Source organism: Onychostruthus taczanowskii, unplaced genomic scaffold (genome assembly GCF_017590055.1).
Source record: "Onychostruthus taczanowskii isolate IOZ18803 unplaced genomic scaffold, ASM1759005v1 scaffold88, whole genome shotgun sequence".
Lineage (NCBI taxonomy): Eukaryota > Metazoa > Chordata > Aves > Passeriformes > Passeridae > Onychostruthus > Onychostruthus taczanowskii.
In genome coordinates this window covers 22,713-45,528 of record NW_024506773.1, presented here as the reverse complement: position 1 = coordinate 45,528, position 22,816 = coordinate 22,713, and the positions used below count along the sequence as shown (strand labels likewise).

Here is a 22,816-nt window from a genome sequence, read left to right as displayed (position 1 = left end):
GGAACTCTCAGACTAATTCATCTATGTTAGCTGGTGCTTCATAACAGATTTGAGAACAGGAAAGTGATATCTGTTTCTGGCATGTGACAGGGCGGAAGCTCTGCTGGAATCTTATGAACAAGTAAATCTGAGAAACAGAAGTTCTCGCTCTGACTTTGATGAGAATGAAGAAAGCTTGGGAACATCAGAAAACCTCATTCCTCAGAAACAAACAGTGACAAGGCAGTTAGTATAGAGTCCTCACAGAAGTTAGCTTGTAAAGCCTTAATGGGAGAATTGAACTCAATTTCAAAAAGGTTGGTCCAATTCCTGTCTTTGCTGGCAGCACAGAATTCTGAATACAGGACTCTAAGATTACACATGAATAGCTGAGATCAGTCACGCAGTATAAAACATTTAGAATGTCTAGATATCTACCAGCCAATCATGAAACCTATCAGGCTAATTATAAACTGCTGGTCTCAGGCAATTACTTCCATAACAGGTGCATGAAATATTTCCAAGCACTGTCTGGATTGTTTATCTTTCCCTTGGGTTATGCAATCTTGCCCTATTTACAATAATGCATGTGCAATCCTCTTCATTCACAGCATTTATTTCCTTCTGCAGGCCGAGGCCAAATTTATCTTTCTTAAAAATAAGAAAACAAAAATGTCTGAAGGACAAATAACATTCTGCATGAAAGAAGCTGGATTGATATGTGCAGTTGGATAAATAGCCTCTGTCTCTAACTGCTGCTGATTTTTGAGTTAAATGCTAACTGCTAAAGGAAAATCATATTGGGTGTCATTCTGCTGTCCTGTATACCCAGGACACCTTTAAAAACCTGCCTCTTTCATGCTGAAATGTCCCAAGGCACAGAAGAACAAAATGAAGGGGATCAAGAACAACATATATGTTTTGCAGTAGAATTTATCACTTAAGAAAATTGCAACTCTTTGCAAGGACAGTGTTTATAACACATAAGAGCCAAGGGCATGTTTCACCTGCTGCTGAGATAATGTGGCAACATCATCTCTGGATACAGAGGAGGCTATGAAAAAGCTTTGTCACAATGTGGGCAGAATGATCATTGGTTTGTACCCACCTAGCTGGTCCTCTTCCTGGAAGACAAAATACATCTCCACAAATAACAGCCTCCTAAATCAGAAGTTTATCCATGCTGTCTGTTAAGATAGGACACAGGATATTTCTTCTGGAAAACCAGGGAGGCTACAGATAATGTCTAATGAACAGCATTGCAGAGGGAGATGAACAAGCTGTAAGAATTAAGCTGCTCTCTTCCTGCTCATGTCAGTAGAGAAACACTCTAAAGCAAGGATCGTTGTTAGCTCCACTGCTGGAAATGATAATACAAAAAAAATTCCAACAATTTAGAAACCATGCCAGTCCCATGCAACATTCCTTTTCCCCTGGGCAACTTTGACAGAGGTGACAGTACAACTGTTCTTGATCTCCTGCCTGCTGTAAACCAAGCAAAGGAGGATCTGTTCACAAGAGTAGAGGAACATGTATTATTTGCAATTTAAAAGGGGCCTGCCTCCCATTTTAAGAAAAGTATCTCTGAGAGGAGCCAGTGAGATTGACAAAGAAAACCATCATAGGAACAAACCCATGTGGCAACACTTCTTTGTCACAATGAAATCCCACAAGGGACCAAGCAATGCCTGGGGCTCGCAGCCTATGCTTCACTTAACCACATCTGAAACTACCAAAGCGAAAACAACTCCCAAAGACAGACAGATCTGGAGGCAGAAAGAGAAAATGAGGACATCACAATATGCTTTCAGAACTTTTGATAAAGAAACAAAATCAGAAATTCATCTGTTTGCACACATACTTAGTAAGCTAAAATATCTGCTCACTCTTCCAGCCTTGCCCCAGATAAGCATGGACACTCTGTCAGGGAAGAAACTGGAAACTGCTTTCACTGGGCCTTTTTTAAGGCCTGTGGTAGGAACAGAGCAGCAATGTGGCTCTCAGAGAACACTATACAGCTTACAAGTACAATGCTCTGTGATGTATAGAAAGGTCAGGCTGGCTCTTCTTAGAAAGGGACCAAGAAAATGAAGACTGGATTAAGCAGAGCTCTTCTCCCTGCCCTTTTTATATTCACACAGAAGTTCACAAACATCAAGTCCCAAGTAATGCCAGCAGGATATTTTAATAGTAGTACCTCATCACAAATGCTTTTTCAGAGCCTGCTCTTGTATTTATGTTTAGGTCATCTCTTCCTTTTCACAACCTACTTCTCCACCTCTTCCCAGAATTAGCAATATTTGTATGTACTCCAGTCTAAACTGGGAGCTTTTGTTTTGCTTTTCCATTTTTTTATTGCTCCGAAATAATTGTTCAGTTCTGCTTAAAATGTTCTTACCATTCCAGGTGATTTTCAACGAAGGCAGACATGGGGCTGATCTGTACAGTGTAAGTGTCGTTGGCTGAATACTCAAACAGCCCGTAATAGGGATTGAAGAGCTCCTGAGACAGAAGGAAAAAGAATTCTCGGGAGGGGCCACTGTAGTCCAACCTGGAAAGAAAAAGGCAGAAAAGATAAAATGAGGCTCCTTACCATTTGAGTGGATTTCCTGATTTGCCTACATTGGCTGCTGCCTTTGTACAGCGGCCTGTGTAGTCAAGTGTTCCTAACATGATTTATCTCTTCTCTCAAAACTCGATTCTGAGTCCTGAACAAGTTACAATGCCAAAACTTCACCAATAGCCAGGCTGATCTGGGAGGAATCATAACTAGGACATATGCCTTAAGTAGTTTACTTTCCTTTGTTCCAAAAAGCTCAGCAACTGGAGGTACAAGGCTCAGCCTTGCTTCAGCTGGCTGGCCAGCAGAGGGGTAACTTCCTAGTGAGTGGGTTTGAACTGCCTGTGAACACCTGGGTTCACAGACCAGAAAGCCTGGGCTAAAGCAGAGATGGCTCTGACCCTGCTACACCGAGATGTATCCAGATCTAGAGCCAAGGATGTTTTTTTAGCTACAGAAACCATAAAGAACAAGACCAAGTCCCAGCAGAATTGTGCCTCTTAAGACAGAATGGTGATTCTTTGCTTGTTCCATCTAAGCCCTTCCAGTTTTGTTATTTTCATGTGGTACACCTTAAATTGAGCTTTGCTGTTGTATGAATTTGCTACGTAGAGAACCTCTTTTTTTCCTTTGAATTTTTTACACTCAACAAAAGGAAAACAAGACTAAAAATTTTTCCTGAATGCATTAAATGAAAACTGTGGTGGATTTATTAAAAACAGATAATGGTGAGTAGGTTTTTTCAATCTGAAATAAACCTACATATAGCAATATGAAGAAATGATCTCTAGCCATCTATCGTGTGTGCCAAAAGATTTTCTGAGGTGGACACTATTCCTTCTACTTAACAATTGTAAAGTAAGTAGAAAGCTCTGCAACCGAATCAGAATGGTCTGTACTATGAAGTTAAAGAAGCATAAATGAAAGGGGTTGAATGACTGATTTGTGCAACTAGAAAGATGGCAAAGGGTAGATGGGACCATCCTCCTGTGTTTTATGTCTGGAGATTCAGTACTCTCTTTGAGGAGCTTTAGCTCTAGGATAATGTGATGACACAAAAGGCACGCCTGTACAAGAGGATAGTAACAAACTCAAGTGACCCACTAGTGCCAGCCATGACCAGGTCTGGCTCTAGGGACATCAAAGCACTGGGTTAAGCCTGATAATGGCTGGAGTAAAGAACTACAAACAAGATGTATCTATGTTCAAAAACCTCCAACAGGAGACTAGCTATTGCATTTCTGGGCAACACACTAACATAAATCATAAAGCCCTTGTAGTTCATTTTCAACGGCCTTTTTCTTTGAATGATGGGAAGCTGTGCTCATATAGCATCATGTGGCCATACAGCATCAACTCTTCAGTAGGGAACTGGCATCTTGGAGTCCTTCCAGCAGAATGTATATTAGCGTTAAGCAGCAGAAAACCTAGAGGAATGTATCTTCAGATGTAAATGGATCAGTGAAGAATGAATGCATTTGCATATCAAATTGGTTTGTAATTTCTCCTGAGGACACCATGCCACACAGAAAACAAAATGACTTTGGCAGTATTAGCATTCCAGAACGCTATGCCAAAAAGACAAACTGAAGTGTGCTACACGTTTATGCTTTATTTGCAGGCCAGAGGCAAGATCAGCTGTGAAAGATGACCTCTGCTACCCAGTACTGAATCCATAGAGAATAAAAAAGTAAGAGTGAAAAAACCTGATACTGAGGTCACCGAGTGACTCTCTTTGAGACTCTTTGAAACTTCTGTTTCCCACTGTACGTAACCTGTCCTGAGACAAGGGACAAACACCCTTCACTTGCCATGACATCTCAGAGCTGATTGTCAGCAGTTGTTGGACATATTGAGAGTTGCCTCAGGTACTGTCTGATACCTTTGGAACTGAAACCCTACACACATGGTTTTTGGAAAAAAAAAGAAATTTTACATGCAAAGCTACTGAAATGCAGCTTCATGCCTTTGTCATATGGCATCCTGGAAACACACACATAATGGTCTTTCCATTATAAAAGCTTGTGGATTAAGCCTCCATTACAACATAGCTATTGAGGTGAGCCAGGGTGGCTTTGAAAGGTTGTGCTTACATTTGAAAACAAAAGGTCATGGGTTGACTTTCATCATACAAAAATGGCTCATGGATTTTAAGGGTTGTAGAAAGCTTCCTGAGAAAAGGCCTTCTCAAGAAACTTGTACTGCTTTTAGATTCCAACTTCAAGAATTAAATTTTAAGGACTAAACAGCATTAATGTTTCTCACTTAAGATGAAAACAAGAAATCCAGATACAACAAATATGCAGATAACAAATCCACATTAGCTAGCATGCAAAACAAAAATGTTTAAAGCAAAACCAGATCTATTGTGAAGAGTTAGAGTAACAAACTGCATAAAGGTCTGATCTCTAACTATAGCCCTCAGACCAATTCAGTGTGTAAATATTGGCCTGGAGTTGAGTTTTCTCTTCCAGCCTGTCAAAAAATCTACAGCAAACAAGATGACAATAGATTTAACCACTTAAACTGTCACTTTGAGACATCTAGATAGAAGGTGTTATAGGAAAATGAAGCATTATTGTTCTTGTTATTTTTAACAAATGTTTGAGTTGATTAAGATGAATCACTTACTCAGAGGTAAAACAAAACCAAATAAACATTACATAATAAGAGAGGCTCAGCCTTAGTCAACTTGGTGTTTTGCAACATAGCAGCTACTTCAGAACTGAGAGCATTCTGTGGTTCCTACCCTTCCTCGCCGACAAATGTGACGTAGAGTTTGTTCCGCTGGAGCTCCTTGCGTGAATACGCCATTACCTGGTTGAAGGTGCCTTCCAGCAAGTGGTCACGCCGTATAATTAACCTGCAAAGGAAATAAAGATCTGATGATTGAGTCCTGTGTGAGCTTGTGAGGCTGAAGGTAAACAACAGCTGTAAAGAGAGACATTTGTTCCCAGAGAACTTAATAAAATGGCATCTGCTGGTGCCCATGCTACTTGACCATTACAGATTTCCATTGGCATTCCTATGTGCCTTGAAGGTGAATTCCTTCACAGTGCCATCATTAGGCTCAAAGTGCTGCTCTGCTGCTAACATTCTCTGCATCAGCCCATATGTACAAATTTATATGGTAGAGGGGGCTGTTTGTTTCCTGTGTATATGAAGACCCAGCTTTCTGGAATTGGCCCCAAACACTTCCTGGATTTAATCCAGTGAATGTCCAGACACATACTGCTTCTGTGGCAGGGGAAGCAAAGGGAGTTATCAGCCTCTGTTTATACAACACATCTCTCATTCCTTTACTAATCTCTACAACAACTTAATGAATAGTACTTTTACACACCGTCTGTGCAAGAAACCCTTCTTGTTCATATGTTCATGGACATTTTAAAACAGACCTTCTAAAATATATTTCGTGTCTACCTTGGACCCATTCAGCAGGACACCAAAAGAGGCAACAACTAGCTAGGACTCCTCAGCTCTGTAAGACCATTTTGCTGATGACATTTGCCTGGAATAAATTACTTGGCTTCATACTTTTATTTTTTCCACAACAGATGTCCTTTGGTAGGAAGCCAACCTGAGGCATAAATTCAACCAGATGCCCAGGAAATACCTTAGAAACAGCCCACAGCCTTTGGCAAAGTAGGATAACTAGATTGAGCACAAGCTGGTTCAGACTCAAAAGCCAGCTAACAAGATGTGTGGAAAGAAACTCCACAATCAAATGAGAGAGAACCCCAAACACACGAAGACTGGCAGAAATCCCTCCAGTTCAAATCCAGGAGAGCTATCAACACAAAGAACTATGGAAAGTTAAACCTGCATGTACAGGATCATGTTCTGGCCCTGAGTTACACAGTTATCCTGAGTTATACATATCTACTTATATGTAGATCCAAAGAATTTGGAGTCATCTTGCCATTACAATGATACAGCTGTGGTTAATATCTGGTAGGTGTTTGCCTGGAAGGATAATTCTCCTACTGGGAAATTGTAGGTAGGAATATGAATATCCCTGTTAAATAAGCAAGAAATGGGAGTGTAAGAGAATACTAATGTTTAAGAAGGAAAACTTCCACACAAAAGCCTCTTGAAGGTCACTCTTTTGTAGGGTATATGAAGATCCTATCTTTCCCTGATGGTTATGTAAAAAATGCAATCTCTAGGGTGTTTTACATTCCCTATCCCTGTCTTCATGAATTACGAATGACAAAAGACAAAGCTTTTGTCCCATTACCCTGAGTGATTTTAATACTTACTTAATTTTCCCTGGACCTTGCCCATACCCTTTGGCTTCAAGTTTTCGATAGAAATTGCGCAGCTTGGCTTCAAAGTCCCTCCTGTATGGAGAAGGTGCTCTTGCACTTGCTCGCTGCAGCCCTGGAGGGAAAATAAACAGCATCCTAAGGTGTAAGGCCCTTGACATTCTTCCAAATCATACAGCTGATGTTTCCACACAGAACCAGTAAATAAATGTGTTAGGAACTTTTTGCAGATAGACAGTGCACTCAGTGTTATTTTTGCTCTATCTGACATCAAGAGAATTGTAAGTTCCTGTAATTCAGTGATTGAAATGAACTTCCAGGGACTGTATCCTATTCACTAAAAGTAGTGTTAAGCTCACCTTGTGTGTGCCCTTGTGTTGCCTCTGCCTTTAGCTATGATTGAATGGTAACTGAAGGATCAGAAAGGCATAAGAAAGACTAACATATGTATCTACCTTTCATGATCAGTGGCATTTAGGTTTTCTTTTCCTTTTGCACTTTTAAGAGATCTCTCTCCTCTCATTGTACAGGAGATCTCCTTACTTGGAAGGATTAAACCTCTGAAATTCAGAGCAATGCTTCTCACTGGAGCCTAGCAGCCCAGCCAAGCTGGGAGTCAGGTTTCCCTGTGTTAATCTGACTGTATATTAAACACTTCCAGCTATCAACACAAAATCCCTCTGTGGCATCAAAAAGGATTTCTGTCAGCAAGAAATGCTACATTTCCCTATTATGATTCACACACAACAGCAGATTTTTCAGCAATTTGGAACCTGTTTTGTTTTGAAGGGTGCATTCTCAAAGCAGGTGATTATTCTTTTTGTATAAACAAATGCCATGCCATAAAAGGCCAAATAATGGATTAATGAAATCCCATTTACCTATCTCATTACAAAAGACAATAAAACCCAATCTTTTTATGAGAAATCTAGCAGCAAATGCTCCACAGGAAAGAAAAAAAAGCCCATCACATTTAGTGGGAGCCCAAAGTATCATGGTTGCCATGAGGGAAGGACATTACTGTCTCTGCTGGTAAAATAGAAAGGTGTATATACATGCAGCACAAAGAGAATCCCTTGCAACACTTCTTTCTTCTGTCAGCCTTTTGTTTTTCCCCAGGGCATAAGAGAAGGGGTGCTCTCATGAGCTCTATAACCAGGACATAAATTAGCAATAAGACAGTGTGTTGCTGGAAATGAGTATTTGCCCTTGTGTTTTCACAAGAGCAGTCTCCTAAGTCACATTTGTGCCATATACTTGGATTCTTGTCCTGAAGGAGACTTGCTTATGATCTGTCCTGGTATAGACAAGGGAAACTTGTACTCACACTGGTGTTAAAACTCATTAATGAAAATAGGACATTCTGACAAAACACTGTTCTCCTGTAGAGAAGGGTTTAGCATTTAACTTCTTCACATCAAAAAACCTTTCAATTTTCCACATCCACATCCAAGACTTGAACTTCTCTTGTCCCTTAATTTTGTTTGAAATCAGATAATTTAAATGCATGCTCAAAACCTCCTCCAAAAATGGATTTCTTCAGATCACATTTCTGTTGATTCTCTCAAAATGGCCACTGGACACAGCCATGCAGTGAGACTGCGGTGGGGGTTGTGTCTCTTGGTAAAAGGGAGACATTAGCTCCTCAAATTTCTATAGCATAAACAATAACTACAGAGACATAGCACAGCTGGAAATAACCTTCTCAGACAGCATGTCTTTCTGGAAAATATGTTTCCTGTTGAACCTAAGTTAATGGGTTCAACACGGGAGGTCAGGCTAGATGATGAAGATGATCCCCTCAGGTCTCAAAATGGATGTGCCTTGGGAAGAAGAGAAGTTTTTGGAACATTGAATGGAGGAGACTGAATTTTAAAAGAGTACTGGAAGTGTGCAACACACCTTCAATTTGTAAGGTGCTCTTGGCTGCTGTCACATAAAATGAATGTGCTTCCATGTCAGTGACTTATGCTTGAAGTACACCACTCTCTTATCCTAATCCTTTCCATTGATATAAAAAGGTATGTATCAACAGATACACAGCAGCACTGGAAACTGATCCAGCAAGAAAAGTATCTGGGATCAGATTCAGAGTGGGCACTGTAATTAGCAGGCTGACAGCTGATGCTGGCTCTGAGTCTCCTCTTTTCTATTTATCAGAAGAAATACCACAAATGCAAAATCTTGTTCTAATTTTCCCATCTCCTTACCCGGAGAGTTTTGGGGTGATGAACAGGGCGAGCAACGAGGAGAAAAACTGTAACCCGGATGGAAGGCAGCCTGCAGTGGTATGTAGGACATGATATCCTCTTCAAAAAGGCTGCATGCAAAAAGTCATAGGGAGATATTTAGTTCACATTCATCACATGAAGGAATGTAAATACGCAGTATGGTGCAAGTTCATTGTGTCAGATGTTTGGGTGCATCTCTGAATTCGGGGATTAAAAAAAATCCATAGGTTTCCCAAAGACAGACTTGTCACTAGCAATGAAGAACAAAATGAATTTTAATTGATGTTTCATGCTAACATGATAGCTCAGTCACTGATGGAGAGTAAAGACATGAGGCTACATAGGAAACAGGAGCACCTTCAACACATTAGCAGAGAGAAGTAAAATTAGGTAGTGCTATCACAGCACACCAATCCCACCTGGGTAATGCAACTTTTCCCATCTCAGATCAAGACAATAAAATACGTTCTTAGCTACACTGAGGAGAAGTAGGACCTAAAGACCAAGCTCTCTGGTTCCAGTACAAACTGAAGCTTCATCTTCATTACCCAAACAATGCCCACGGCAGTGCACATTGAGGTTTCATGCATGTGCGACAGCACTACTGCAGTAAAATTATCAATTTCATGAGCAGTTACATTATTATAGTAAGAAAGACAAGGGTTTTTTCCTCTCTTTTTTGTTTTTTCTTTCTTTAAAAAGCAAGATTTTTTTTTTCCATTAAAAGGAAACGTTTTTGACCTGATTCTTTTTTATCTGCTACTTGATGGCAACAGCCATACTGACTGAGCTGGCTGGATTTACTGCACTGATGGAGGCTGCCTTCCAGGAAGTACAAATTGACAGATAAACTCTGGCTGAATCATTTTGGATGGCTATCAGTATGACCTGATTTAACAAAATCTTTTCAATTATGCTGAGAAAAAGCCAGATAGTTTCTCTGGTACTGTAAGTAATGACATTATGCTATTGATCAAATTGATTACCTCAGCAGAATTACTAAATCTGCATCACATGACAACTTTTCAAGCCCATGTGTACCCTCTGTCCGAATGTAATGTATCTTCTCCCTGAAACATAAGTGATATTATGGAGAGGAGAAAAAAAAATACAAAACCAGAAAAAACCATGCCATTATCACAGCTTGAGCCACACATAGAGTAGTTATTTTTTGGTATTTTGCCAGTTTCTGTTTATCTCCTTATAAAAATGGCAAACATCCTATATGCCTGATTCATTTTCTAATCTTCCTAACAAACTTGCAAAAAAATTCTGTCTCCTTTACTTAGTTTACTGATCCAAAAGAAAGAGATTTTATTCCCTATTTTAGAGTACAGAATTCTCTAGTGCTCCAGTTTCATGTGTACACGTCAGGTCACCAACTGCAGATTTTTTGTGTAAGCCTACAACTAACATAGCACCTTTTGTTAACAGAATTTACAGTAATATCACTTCCTTTCCCTCTGTCAATTCCATCTGGGAAATAACACTAACATAAACTTGATGTGAATTAATCACACAGAGGTTATACAGTAATATGTGTTGCATGTATAAAAACGTAACTTTAGTTAATAAAAACTGAGAAACATAGGACAGGATCCTATCAGCAGATTAAGATCATGGAAGATACGCATCTACACCTCAGCCTATCAGTGTGTTTCTAAAGCATTCAATTTTCCAAATATTTTTATTCTAGTATTAAGTCAAACTATTATATCTCAAGTAAAGGATGTGCTCTAGAACCTTGCAATCAGGGTCTAAAAGATGGACTTTGCATCCTACGAGTTTGCTTAACACCTGTGGCATGAGCATTAGGCAGTAGCTTGGATCACTCCTGGCTCAAGGTATAATCAGCAATGACCTAGAGGCAAAAGGCTCAATATCCTGTTACAAATCTCATTATGCACTGGCTAAGCTGTCTAGCCCTGTCACTGGTCAATTTTGTTCTCTGCTCAGAAGGAGATAAAAGCATTATGTGTTCTCTGGGAAATGAGAATTCAAATTACAGCTGAGGAAAAAAAATAGTCTGGAATAATTTGATGGTGAAGATAAAAATTTCTCAGTTACAGAAATGTACATCTTAATACTGAGAGTATTTTTCATTGTATTTCTCATTTTATTTGCATGTATCAATTCCTCCAGAAGGGAACTCTAATCCTCACATCCAAAAAATTCTTTGTCTGGCCCTCAGAGGTAAATGAGGAGTCAATAAGGCTACCAGCAGAAAGCACTGCAGGAATTTGGAGGCCCTCTCCTCTTTCAGCAGCCCTGCAGCCACACCTCTGATTGCACAGCACATCCTAAACTCTTGGTCAAACTCTCAGCTGGTGCATATGGGCATCCCTGACATTGATTAACTCCAGCTTAAGTCCTTGGCCAAAATCAGTTAATTTGAACTTTGGAATTTGATAGATTATAAGTTGTACTGATGATTGGTTCTGTTTTTTTCTGTTTTTAAAAAATCTATTAGGAAGGAAATGGGCTTAAGAAAAAGAAATACACTTTGGAAATTACAACCTTTAATGGTTGTAATTACAATCCACTTCATAGTAATGCTCCAATTACTTTATAATATCTAGGGTGACTATATCCCTGACAGGGGTGTAAATCCAACCATGAAGCAAAATCGGGGTTCTGCTGGACTTATTGGGGTTTTGCTGCTGACTTCCATCCAAACACTCTTTAACTCTTATCTTCTGAAAAGCAAAGGGATAATTGCAGGTGAAGGTGGAGTTTCTGGTCGTTATTTGCCCATATTTATTTTACTTCTTGGATGTCTGTGGAAAGTAACTATAGTAACCACATGGATCCAGGTTGTTCCCATCTACTCTTTAATGCTGGCAGTTCCATAGGAGCTCCAAGTTCATCTTTTGTACTACAGTTACTAGAATTTGGTTTTCCCCACTACAAAAAGCACTTCCTGGGAGTAGGGTAGAGCAGTCTGGCAAAAAGTGGTACCTGAGTGCATGGTTTCTGGCCAAGCTGGGCTGACGCTCCTGCAGCATCTCAAAAATGTTGGGTTGGCGCAGAAATGCAACAATCTTGTCATTGTAAGCTGGAAAAGGTAAAATCAAACCAGAGGCTTTATTTGTCACCAGAACTCTGCAGGGGCACACTGCACTGCCAGTGAGGCACAGGACAACACGAGGCAGTGCATGCAGCTGATGAGAAGTCCTAAAACTCACCTTTGTGAGCTTTGAGAAGAAAAAACAAAAAACTTGGCTTACCCAGAGGTAATGCCTCGTGATGGTGCTGGTTTCGAATAGCTGTTACGAGACTATTGCCTGGTCTGGCCAACAGAGTAACTCCTCTGTTTCGAGAAACTTCAGAGGCCTACAACATCAGAGAAAAGGAAAAGAATTTTCAAAACTGACCACCAGTAGCTCATCAGTCAGTTAAAAGATTTGTCATTTTTACTTCTGTAACCTTCAGAATGGTCCATGATGTTGACTGGAGGGCAGAAAGCATGCATGAAAATGACAGCTTTATACTCCAGTCAACTTAAAAAAGGCAAGTAATTCTGTGCTTCCAAATGAAGGTACACCATTATCCAGAGCTGTCACAGCTCCTCAGTGCTGAAGGCACCAGAAGTAAATGCGCGTTAATGTAGGTATTACAGTGATGGACTTCTCTGGTTCAATGAAAATAAAATCTCTGTAGTATCACACTACATACTCTGTAGTATCAAACATGTATTGTTTTAGCATAACTGCATTACTTCAAGGTTTTTACAGCAATGTTTTTGAAAAGAGAAAAAACCCACAATGCTTGAAAAGAGAAAAAACCCACAATGCTTGAAAAGAGAAAAAACCCACAATGTTCATTCAGTGTTGTTGAAGGGAAATTTAATATTGGAAATAACGTGAGGAAGGTATATCTAAGTACACCATAGCACACAAAAAGGCTGTATTGTCCCAAAAGTCTGCCTAACTTGTATAACAAGAAATTGAATTGCATACACTGGAAATAAGAACATTATCCAAAGACCTGATAAAGGGAGTAGTAAGAAGGAAATTTTTCACTGCTCCTTAACTGAGGCACTTAAAGAAAGCCACTGCTCTAAATACACTATCTAGTAAAGGGAATCATGTCAGAAAGGCAGAATTCTTAAAAGGTGAGAAGACACTTTGGTGTGATGATATTAAAAGGCAAACAATGACATCTGACAATGTTTGCACTAAGGCAAACAGAGCACTAAGGTTACTTACGGGGTAACCTTTTGGAGATTTGTGAAATTTGAGGGGAACCCACCTGTCTCTCATGTTTTCCCCCAGAATATGGCCACAGTGAGGCCAAGAGAGGAATCAGAATGGTTTGGTTTGGAAGGGACCTTAAAGATCTAGTTGCAACAGCCCTGTTATGGACAGGGACAACTTCCACTAGACCAGGTTGCTAGGGACCCTTCCAACCTGGTCTTAAAACACTTCCAGGCATGGAACATCCACAGCTTCTCTGGGCAATCTGTTCCAGCGCTTCACCACCTTCATAGTAAAGAATTTTTTCCTAATATCTGATCTCAACTTACTCTCTTTCAGTTTAAAGACACTCCCCCTTTCCTGTGACTACAGTGTGAAGCTGTATCAGGACAAGATGCATTAGGAATTCCAATTGCCACTCCACTGGGCTAATAGCTGCTCCTTTCTTACTGCAGAAGTTATAGCATTTGGCAACTACTTCAGGAAGAATTCACCCCATATTCAATATTTTAAATGCTTAGCTCTGCATCCAAGCAAACGGTGCCAACCCATTTTCAGTGGTACAGCCAAAAGCCAAGTTTTCCAATTGGAAAGACACAAAAAACTGGAAAACTAAATGTGCCTGGCAAGCTGCCTTTTGGAATCTGTAAATCTTAAAATGTTTACACGTATCAAGATGCATTTGATACATGTCAACACACAGGTTAAACAATGAAAAATCTTAACTATTCTAATCAAACACACTGTAATTTAAAACACAAAGCTGCTGTGCAAGTGCATAATGAATGTTTTGTTTCATCATCCAGTTAGGATTTCACTTGTACCCTTTCACTGCCTTTGCCTCCTCCTCACACCCTCACAGGTCAACTCACAAGGAAAATTTAGATCAGGCTTAGGCAACTTTTCCCCTGCGACCCAGGCATCCACCCCAGCAAATGGTGGCCTTTACAGCATTCACTCCATGCTATGGCACAGGGGGAAACCTTAGGTGCAAGAGGTGCCCCGTGATCCACTGCCACAGTGGGCATGAGACCCATGTGGGACCAGCCATTTCTTGGGATGTTTGTCAGCAGCACAGCCAGGATCACACTCTGGCCCATGACCAGCTGTACTAGATAGGATGTGTGGGAGGGTGCTAAGGCTTTGTTGGGCTCAACTTCTTCACTTCTAGGGAGCCCTGGAGTTCAGGTGAGGACACCTATTCCTCAGGTCCTTGTAGAATAAACTTGCAAGGGAATGCAGATGATGGGTGAGCCTGTTTTTAAGGGTGATCACTAACTCCTCCTTGACAAAGACAAATCCTATGCCCTTGTTGCTACACATAATTCTACTGACCAGAAGACAGAAAGGGGAAAGAGAGGAGTAACAGAGAAGTTAAACATATATTTCCCATAAAAATTAGCACCAGGTGGTATTTGCTCATCACTTGGGGACTGCATGGTACTTCTGTCCAGCCTGGGCCTGGATCCTCCTCTTGCTCTTGTCATCATTCCTTTTTTCAGCTTTCCACTGCCTGGACATATTTCTCCTGGAGCAAGAATTTTGGAAGGAAATGTGTATAGTGCCTGTGAAAAGAAACTTTTGCTCCCCTCTTCCCATCTTTCCTGTTCTGGTTTAAGAGCTAAAGTCATCTAGATTGTAAGAATCCAGTTCTGTACACACCTCAATAAACTGGTGATGTAATTCTCTTCATCATCATCTCAAGGCATTGCTCATGCTGTGTTTGGTCTTTTAACATTTACACCTCCAAACAAGTTTTCTTTGGTAACACAACAGGAAAATTCCCAGCCCTCTAATTAACTTCCATTTTGCTAACAATTCTCTTTCCACTCTTAGCTAATAGAATACAATTGATTGCTCCAATTTAGTGTTCATTCGCAATCATCTTGTCTACTTTAACTTTCTAATTGAATAATTAAATTTTGATTAGCACATTATTCTCTAATAAAAAAAATAAAGAGTGACCCCTCTAATGATTTAGTAACCTGGTTCATGTAGTGCAGAGTAATTGACAGATTTATGTCAGGCTTTAACAGCTTTGATATTGATACTGGGATGTTGCAACCAAAGTGGAGATTTCAAACTACCAGAGGAGCCTTTCAAGATGTAATACCTTTTCCTGGTTTTTATATTGCTGCTGGATTTCAGAGGCCCATTTGAATCCTTCTACTTGCTTGTTGTGGTTTGGGTTGGTAAGGAGATATATATACTGCCATATTCTAGCACCTTCTCTGAGCTTCTCGCTAACCAGCACCTCTTGCCTCGCCATTGTGGATGCCTGCTTGCTTTCTCTTGCTGTCTTTAAAATCTCTACCCGGTAATCATGGATGTTGACTTTTACTGAAGATGGGAAGTCCTTTAGAGGGAATGGAAAGTGCTTACAAACTGTTCTGTTTATAGAAGTGGCATAAGGAAATGAATCACTTAGTGACCTATACTTTAGTTACTGATATCCACTATAGCTACCTGACCTTTTCTTCCAAAAATCACGTAACTAAGAGCAGCAACAATCCCCTTTCTCCTGTAAAAGACTGATAACACTTAAATAAGTGCTTAATAAAGAACTTGTAGCTTTTTTTCTCAAATTAATATGTAATATCATTTAATATCAGTAATCTACACAGAACAATGGAAGTTTTTGCAGAGGTCCTTTATTTCATTACCCTGGCTCTTTTCTGTGCCTTCTCTGGCAACCACAACTTCACTATTCTGATGTCCTTCAGGCTCCTTTGACATACGTACATAACACTGAAAACTGGTGAGTTGTCCTTTGTGGTCCTTCATACTGTCCTGGTGACAGCTTCCAGAGGCCACACCATCTGCTCAGCAAAGAAACCAGCAAATCTGCACACAGCTGACACATGGCCAGGACAAAGCCCCACGTGTGAGTCTACAGACATGATTTATAGGCCAAAGAGCATCCAAATGCACTTAGAGGAAATGGCATGGAACATGAGGCTCTTAATAAATGGACTGAGCTGCAAAGGGTTGAATATTTTCCTTGTAAATAAGAGACTTTTAGGCACCAATCCAAAGTCCTTGGAAATCAATGGGAGTCCTTCCAGTGCAGCAGCAGACACTTCCAAATGGGAAGCTACTTGACTACAACAAAGAAGTTTGGCTATGACAAGGCTGTAGGAGCACTGTGGGACCTGGGTCAGTAAGACTGGGAGGTGACTATTTCATTGGCTGATTATGCCAGAACAGTGGTCTCAAAGAACATTTTTTCATTTCCCCAGATTACTCAAAAGTATTCAATACTTTTGATTTCCTACCCTTTACTGGCTTTTTTGGGTTTATTGCATATTGCTCCTTGCCAGCCTTGCCAGTGCTTGCAAAACCAAGTGTATTTTTTGGGCAAGGTCATCTGAGCTGTTCAGGGGTGTTTCTGTCCCTGACATGGCAAATTTGCAAACAAGCCTCAGGCAAGCATGGGCCCAAGCATGAATCACGGTGCAGGTGGCTATCACAGTCATGCCAGCAATTAAATCACAGCAGCAACACTAAACTGAAGGCTGCTGGCAGAGGGAAGTTTCTAATCTGGTGGGAAGATATGACTGAAACAGATCCATTGATACATTTCTATCTTCAAAAAATGTGGCTCTGTATTCACCCAAGATGGAGAGAACATGCCCAAGCTACTCATTGCCTTTGGTCCTGAAGAACTGACCACCCACCCTGCACAGCTCCTAATCCCAACCCACCTGGCAGTGAGAGGTATTCAGACTGGTGCTGCTGCAATAAATTTTGATGCTAATTTCACAAACATTTCTATGGATATTTTTGTGGAAGACAAAGATCCTTTCACCATAGTTCATCTTTAGTTCTATTCAGCAACAATCTTTACAAATGTTTAACTGTATGGATTTGCTATATGAAGAATCTGATTGCTGGTACTTTTTCCTACTTAAATCCACAACGCAAGCACAGTATTTATGCTTCTTTCAATCATGTCTATGGCCCTCAGAGATAAAAATCATCTCCAAGATCTATAGCAAAGATATTTAATGTGACTGAAAGCTGAGAAAGCAAACCTCAGCATACATTACTGCACTTCTTCTAGGGGGTCTATCTTTTCAGAGCACAGTGTCATAGTGGGGAATGAAGAAACATATGAGGTATCAGACTATAAAAAAATTAAGGAATTACTTAAGTAAAGCAAGGCCAGGACTTCAAATATGGATTCTTCTGTTAAAATCTATTCTGTCATCACTTCACATCAATTATGCTTTACCTGCTTATTATTTTAGTCAGAAAACCATCAAAATATAAACCAGCAAGCTCTGAAATAAACCCTTCAGAAAGACAAAAAAATCCCTTAGTGTCTTTGGAAGATCGACATTCCAAGACAGTCTGTTTCAATGCTTTTAAAATATAAGAAGTTTAATAAGTTCTTATAATTCTAGAGAAGACTGCTGTCAAAAGTTCCTGAGTTGATATGAGCACAGCTACCTCTCCAGCACTGTAGCTACGAAGCCGCTGGAGATGTTGGCGGTGAGTCAGGTGATTTGGGAGACGCCCATTCTGCAGCGGGATCCTGGGATCTATGAAGGTGGTAGCACGGCTATTGTGGTCAACGAAGAAAGACTGAAACACAAAGGAACAATGGTTTCTTTAATAAGAAGACTGACAACCCTGTGATGATATCACGGCAATGCAGCAGGAAAACCACTGGCAACTATATGTGGGAAATACCTTGGATAAGGGTAGTCCATGGAAGGCATCTGCAAACAACAGGACTCAACTGGCCTACTCAAAGCTAGAATAGCTCTTAGAAAATATCTGAAGCTGTGTAGACCAAAATCATGTGCAATGGCCATGATGTAAACAGACATGAGAGAATAATATTATTGGGAAATGCTGCTTTAACCTATTTGGTGGTTCCAGAGGTCAGTCAGCAAAGCTTCATTCGAGGTAGAGACACTGAGTCAAATTTTGCAGTCACAACAGATCTACTCTGGCTCAAACATTGTTGTCCGCCCAATGCTGCCTTGCTTTGGTATTATATACAATATTCTTTGGTATTATATACAATATTCTACAGAAAGCTAGGAATGCTTTGAAACTTTGAAGCTTTTTTTTCCTTTTTTTCCTGCTTCTAAAATAACTCTCCTTGCTGCTTGTGTTGTTTAAACTAAACCTTCACTGATTTTGAGTCAAGAAGGAAGGAACTTTTAATAATCATGTAGTCTGGTGTGCTGTGTTAAACAAGTGATTAGTTTTGTTGGCACTCTTACCTTGCCCTGCTGGTCAGTTTTTATCTCCCAGCCACGAGGAAGCTCCAGTCGGGTATCAGCAAACATGTTGATGAAATTTACTAGGTCTCTGTTGTGCTGATACCGCTCAAAATTACGAGCATCTCTACGAATTTTCAGAATCATGTGCTTCAAGCAGGTACTGTTGGTGAAGACTCGATAGGCACTCTATGAGATGGATAACAGAGGAGATGAAACCCAGTTCTGATGCCAAAACATATTTGGTTATTTCACGGGCCACATGCCCGAAGAACTGAAACAAATCCTGTTAGAATCAAGAAACACTTCCATCTCATTGTTTTGATTTGAATGACTACTTTACATGCATATGCAGAATTAAGAAATACAATCTGGAAAGTGAACCATCCCACACATTATGCACAGTTAGCTTGTGTAAGAACTGCCTTTTTAATGCACTTCAAAAATGGTCAGCTGAAACATCACACACTCAAGGTGAATGTAGTTGACCTGTTGACCCTTTCATTGCTTTTACTGTTTGACAGAAGCACTGCTTGTGTGCCTCGGCAGTGCCAGAGAGATGCAAAGACAGCAGTGAACATGTATTATTGCTATAATTGAAATCAAGATGTGCGTGATAGGACTCATGAACTTAAGAGGACCCCAGAGCAAATGTCTCCATATGAGCTTGCTGCCTTTTTTATGGTGACTATACAGCCACAGGAGAGGAACAGACACTTTTTAATTGTCTATTTTTGTAAGATGTGAATTGTTTCCTGGAATGGAGTATTTGTTTCTGTGATGACTACAAAGCTAGTCAGATGGAGACACTTCCATGAGTCCAATGAATGCCACCCCTCAGGCAGGGAGTTGTATCTCACAATGGGCATTAAATGCACCTCTAGGGAAATGTGGCCTGAGGCAGCTCAAGGGACTGATCTGATTGCAGAATAGGGGCCAAGCGAACTGTGTTTTTTGTTCAATGTGTTCAATGATAGAGCATCACAAAATAATACTTGTGCTAACAACACACAGACCCATTCACAGGCTACTCTTTGAATCCTTCACTTCAGGGAAAAAGCTCCTTAAGACAGAGTAGGAAACTTCACAAAAATCTCCTGAACCTTTTACTAGAGAGAAAATGATTGCCTTGGTTTGCTGGTCAGCCAAAAGGATTGATTACTCATTAGAGTAATAAAGACCACTGAAGGACACCTGTCTTAAGTGAAGAGCTCCAGTGTGCAGACCTGGAATATGTCCAGAGAATCTGACCCAGCAGCTTTGAATTCTCAATTTCTATGTGCATTTAGTGCATTTTAACCACTATAATTCAATAAAACATCTACAGGTGTAATCTTTATGATGTAAGGATTTATTGTGGCGACACCACTGAGAATGCTCCCTGTAGCACAAGGTTCCTAATTATGGCAAGGGTTGGTAAATGCTATGAAATCACAGAGATATGATCTCTGCCCTGAAGATATGACCTGCTTATAACCTGGGAAAGCTTCATGGTCACAGATTTTTAAGATCCCAGCCTACTACATAACAAAAGTTGTATTTTGATCTAATGTATGATCAATGACTGCCTTGAATATCTCTAAGCTGCACTAGGGAAACAAAGAGTGTAATGTAGTTTTATCTCTTCATGGAAATCAAATATCTGAAAAATGAGAGCTTTTCCCTTTAATTCTAACTGCTGGATAATATTTTCCAATCCCAACTTCAGTGGCATAATTAATAGCTTGGAATTTTAATAGGGGCTTGTGGTTAAAATATTATATTTGTGTTAAGGCAAAAGTTATGTGGGCCATTATTCCTGTACAAGTAGTATCTGCATGACCATTTGACAGATGTTTTAATAGATTATTCTGGTTCTCACATTAGAGGCAAGTTTTTAAGATAAAACTGATGGCTTCTTTCTGCTTTTTTTAAATTTCAGTGACTAATAAAATTGGGATTTAGTCTCCTGTGAGCTGTTCTTTACACAACTATGGAATCAGTGGCTCATTTTTCCAACAACCTTGCTCGTCAAAAATTACATTTCTCCCAGCTATAATTCATCATATAACACCCTGCTAATGGAAGAAATGATCTGCACTCCACAACCTAGTTCAGGGAATGTCAGATGAGTTAATACATCCCTTCCTTGTCAGGATCTCATGGGTGATAATCTCTGGCTGATGCTTGGAGATGGATGGCTGGCTTCAATGCACGAAGTGCCACAGCCAAAACCTGATGTCTGCAGTTAGCTACAAGGCTGTGCTGAGGTAACTTTCAGTGTTTTACTTTTTCTTCCTTTTGAAAAGGAAGGTCATTGCTACCCAAAAATGGATGACCTCCCAAATAGTCAGAAGTCACATTTAGATGCCTTGTTGAACTAAATTCCAACTATGGCAAACTAGGACTGCATTTCCTTGTGGGACTGCCCCATCTGCTTCCTCCTGATACTACATTTTCTCCACTCCCCTCCAGGTTTGCAAGAAAACGTGTGGTTTTACTGCACTAATGGAAAAAAAAAAGTTATTTGAATTTTGAAAATTTGTTTTTATTTGTGCTTTTTCCAAAATAGCTACACTGACACAAGTCAGTATTTCTTTCACTCACTTATGCCTGCCCCTATTTTGGGAATGCAAATTGCAAGTTATTTTTCCCTCTGTTTCCCTTGGTGGTATCTGAGTAAGGCTTGGTGGTATCTGAGTAATATTTCTCAGGATGCTGGGTCAAAAGACAACAACTTCACTGCCTGCAGCAACAGACAACAGAATCAACCAAGGATTCCTGCTTCTTCTGGGAAGATAACACTAATGAGCTTCTCTGTACCATGGACTCTCTCACGTGAGGCAGAATCCCAGCGAGAGCCTCCTTGGAGCAGCCTGGCTGCAGTGTCCCCAGCCTGCTCTGGTGCTCAGAAAGGACAACTGAGCCCCAAGTCACACAATTCAGATTCACTGTGCATTCTCCCTGAAGGTCTGGGACACACCACTAGGACTCAAAAATCAGTAGTGTGAGAGAGCAAATCATAGTTACTCACATAGTTTGCATGCAGCACAGTGAAGAACTCAGGATTGGTGATGAACTTCACAGCTGGAGACTGCAGCAACAAGGTGATTTTTTGAGAATTCACAGGAGAAAGGGAACCTTCCCTCCTAATCTCTGGAAAAAAAAAAAAAAAGCCACAGAATCTTATTAATGTAGTGGCAAGCACAGTCTATTATTTAACCTTTCAGAAACATCTGCAGAAGTGATGATATAAAAAAAGTACCACCTGCCCAATGCACCTACCTTGGCATTCCCAAGACAAGCAAACTGATACATGTCCTTATGTTTGGTGATGCAGTGTGTACCACAGCAGTGCAGGAGCTGGATGCCTTCCTGAACTGTAGCTTATGAAACTCTGTGTCAAGTCTGCTTCTGTCCCCAAGTATAATGTAACCACAGCAGTTTCCACCAGGTAATGGTTTGGTTCAGTCACCCAGGTCCATTCTGGTTTCCCCTGCAGCTGATTTTAGAGAAATCTGATCTCTAATTCCAGCATTACCCTTTACTTTACTTGCACTAGTTTTGACAAGTCCAAGGTTTTGGGGACTTGTATGATAAAAAAAAAAAAAAAAAAAAAAAAAAAAACAAAAAACAAAAAAAACCAAACCACCAAAACCAGACACAATTGCATTATTTTTTATCTATATCTGTTAATGAAGCACAGGAGCAGAACTGAGCACTGAGATTGTAACCCTGTACAGGTAGAATGCCTTTAGCTAACAGAAAAATTCTCCCTATCATTGAATTATTGCTTTGGTGTTCTGGAATTTTCAAGTAAAACTACATTTTATTTGCAGTTCAAGAAAACTGGAGGCAGATGTCATCAACAGAATAAATAAAATTTCATTTTTTTTTATTATTGGTTATAACTTCTTTTTTTATTCTTGCTGCACACATCATATTATTTTATCAATTTAAAACTGCAGACTGGGTCAGTTTCTTCAGTTAAATTGATTTATACTAGCTCAGAACCTGGATTAATGTGCCTTAATTGTATTCCTTCTGACATTTTTCATTTAAATTAAAAGGCAAATAACAAATGTATAATACTGCAGCTTTTTCTTTCCCTAATGTGTTTACACCATCATTGACCTTCTAATTATTGGAATTTCATACAATATTGATGTTTTCTTCCAAAAGCGAAGAAATTATCTATAGCAAAAACCATTTCCTAATAACTTATGGTAACATTTATCACACTGATTAGTTCTTTGCGTTTAAAACAAGAGTACATGTTAAATAATAAACTGAACCAAATACTTAGTGGTGGCAACCCCTATTAAATTACTATTTTATTGTCTATGATACTAAATAATTATACATATTA

The 22,816-nt window shown here is 39.8% G+C and overlaps 1 protein-coding gene across 1 annotated transcript in view; it reads right to left on the bottom strand.

The window, feature by feature from the left end:
- HECW1 (HECT, C2 and WW domain containing E3 ubiquitin protein ligase 1) overlaps window positions 1–22,816 on the bottom strand; it is a 74,405-nt gene that overhangs the window by 29,041 nt on the left and 22,548 nt on the right. Inside the window, exons 8-17 of the mRNA XM_041425204.1 lie at window positions 21,482–21,603; window positions 18,472–18,657; window positions 17,687–17,821; window positions 12,266–12,371; window positions 11,997–12,093; window positions 10,025–10,108; window positions 9,018–9,127; window positions 6,802–6,922; window positions 5,289–5,402; window positions 2,378–2,530 (exon numbers count right to left, since the gene is read on the bottom strand). Coding sequence (XP_041281138.1) covers window positions 2,378–2,530; window positions 5,289–5,402; window positions 6,802–6,922; window positions 9,018–9,127; window positions 10,025–10,108; window positions 11,997–12,093; window positions 12,266–12,371; window positions 17,687–17,821; window positions 18,472–18,657; window positions 21,482–21,603 — 1,228 coding nt within the window. The remainder of the gene's footprint in view (window positions 1–2,377; window positions 2,531–5,288; window positions 5,403–6,801; window positions 6,923–9,017; window positions 9,128–10,024; window positions 10,109–11,996; window positions 12,094–12,265; window positions 12,372–17,686; window positions 17,822–18,471; window positions 18,658–21,481; window positions 21,604–22,816) is intronic.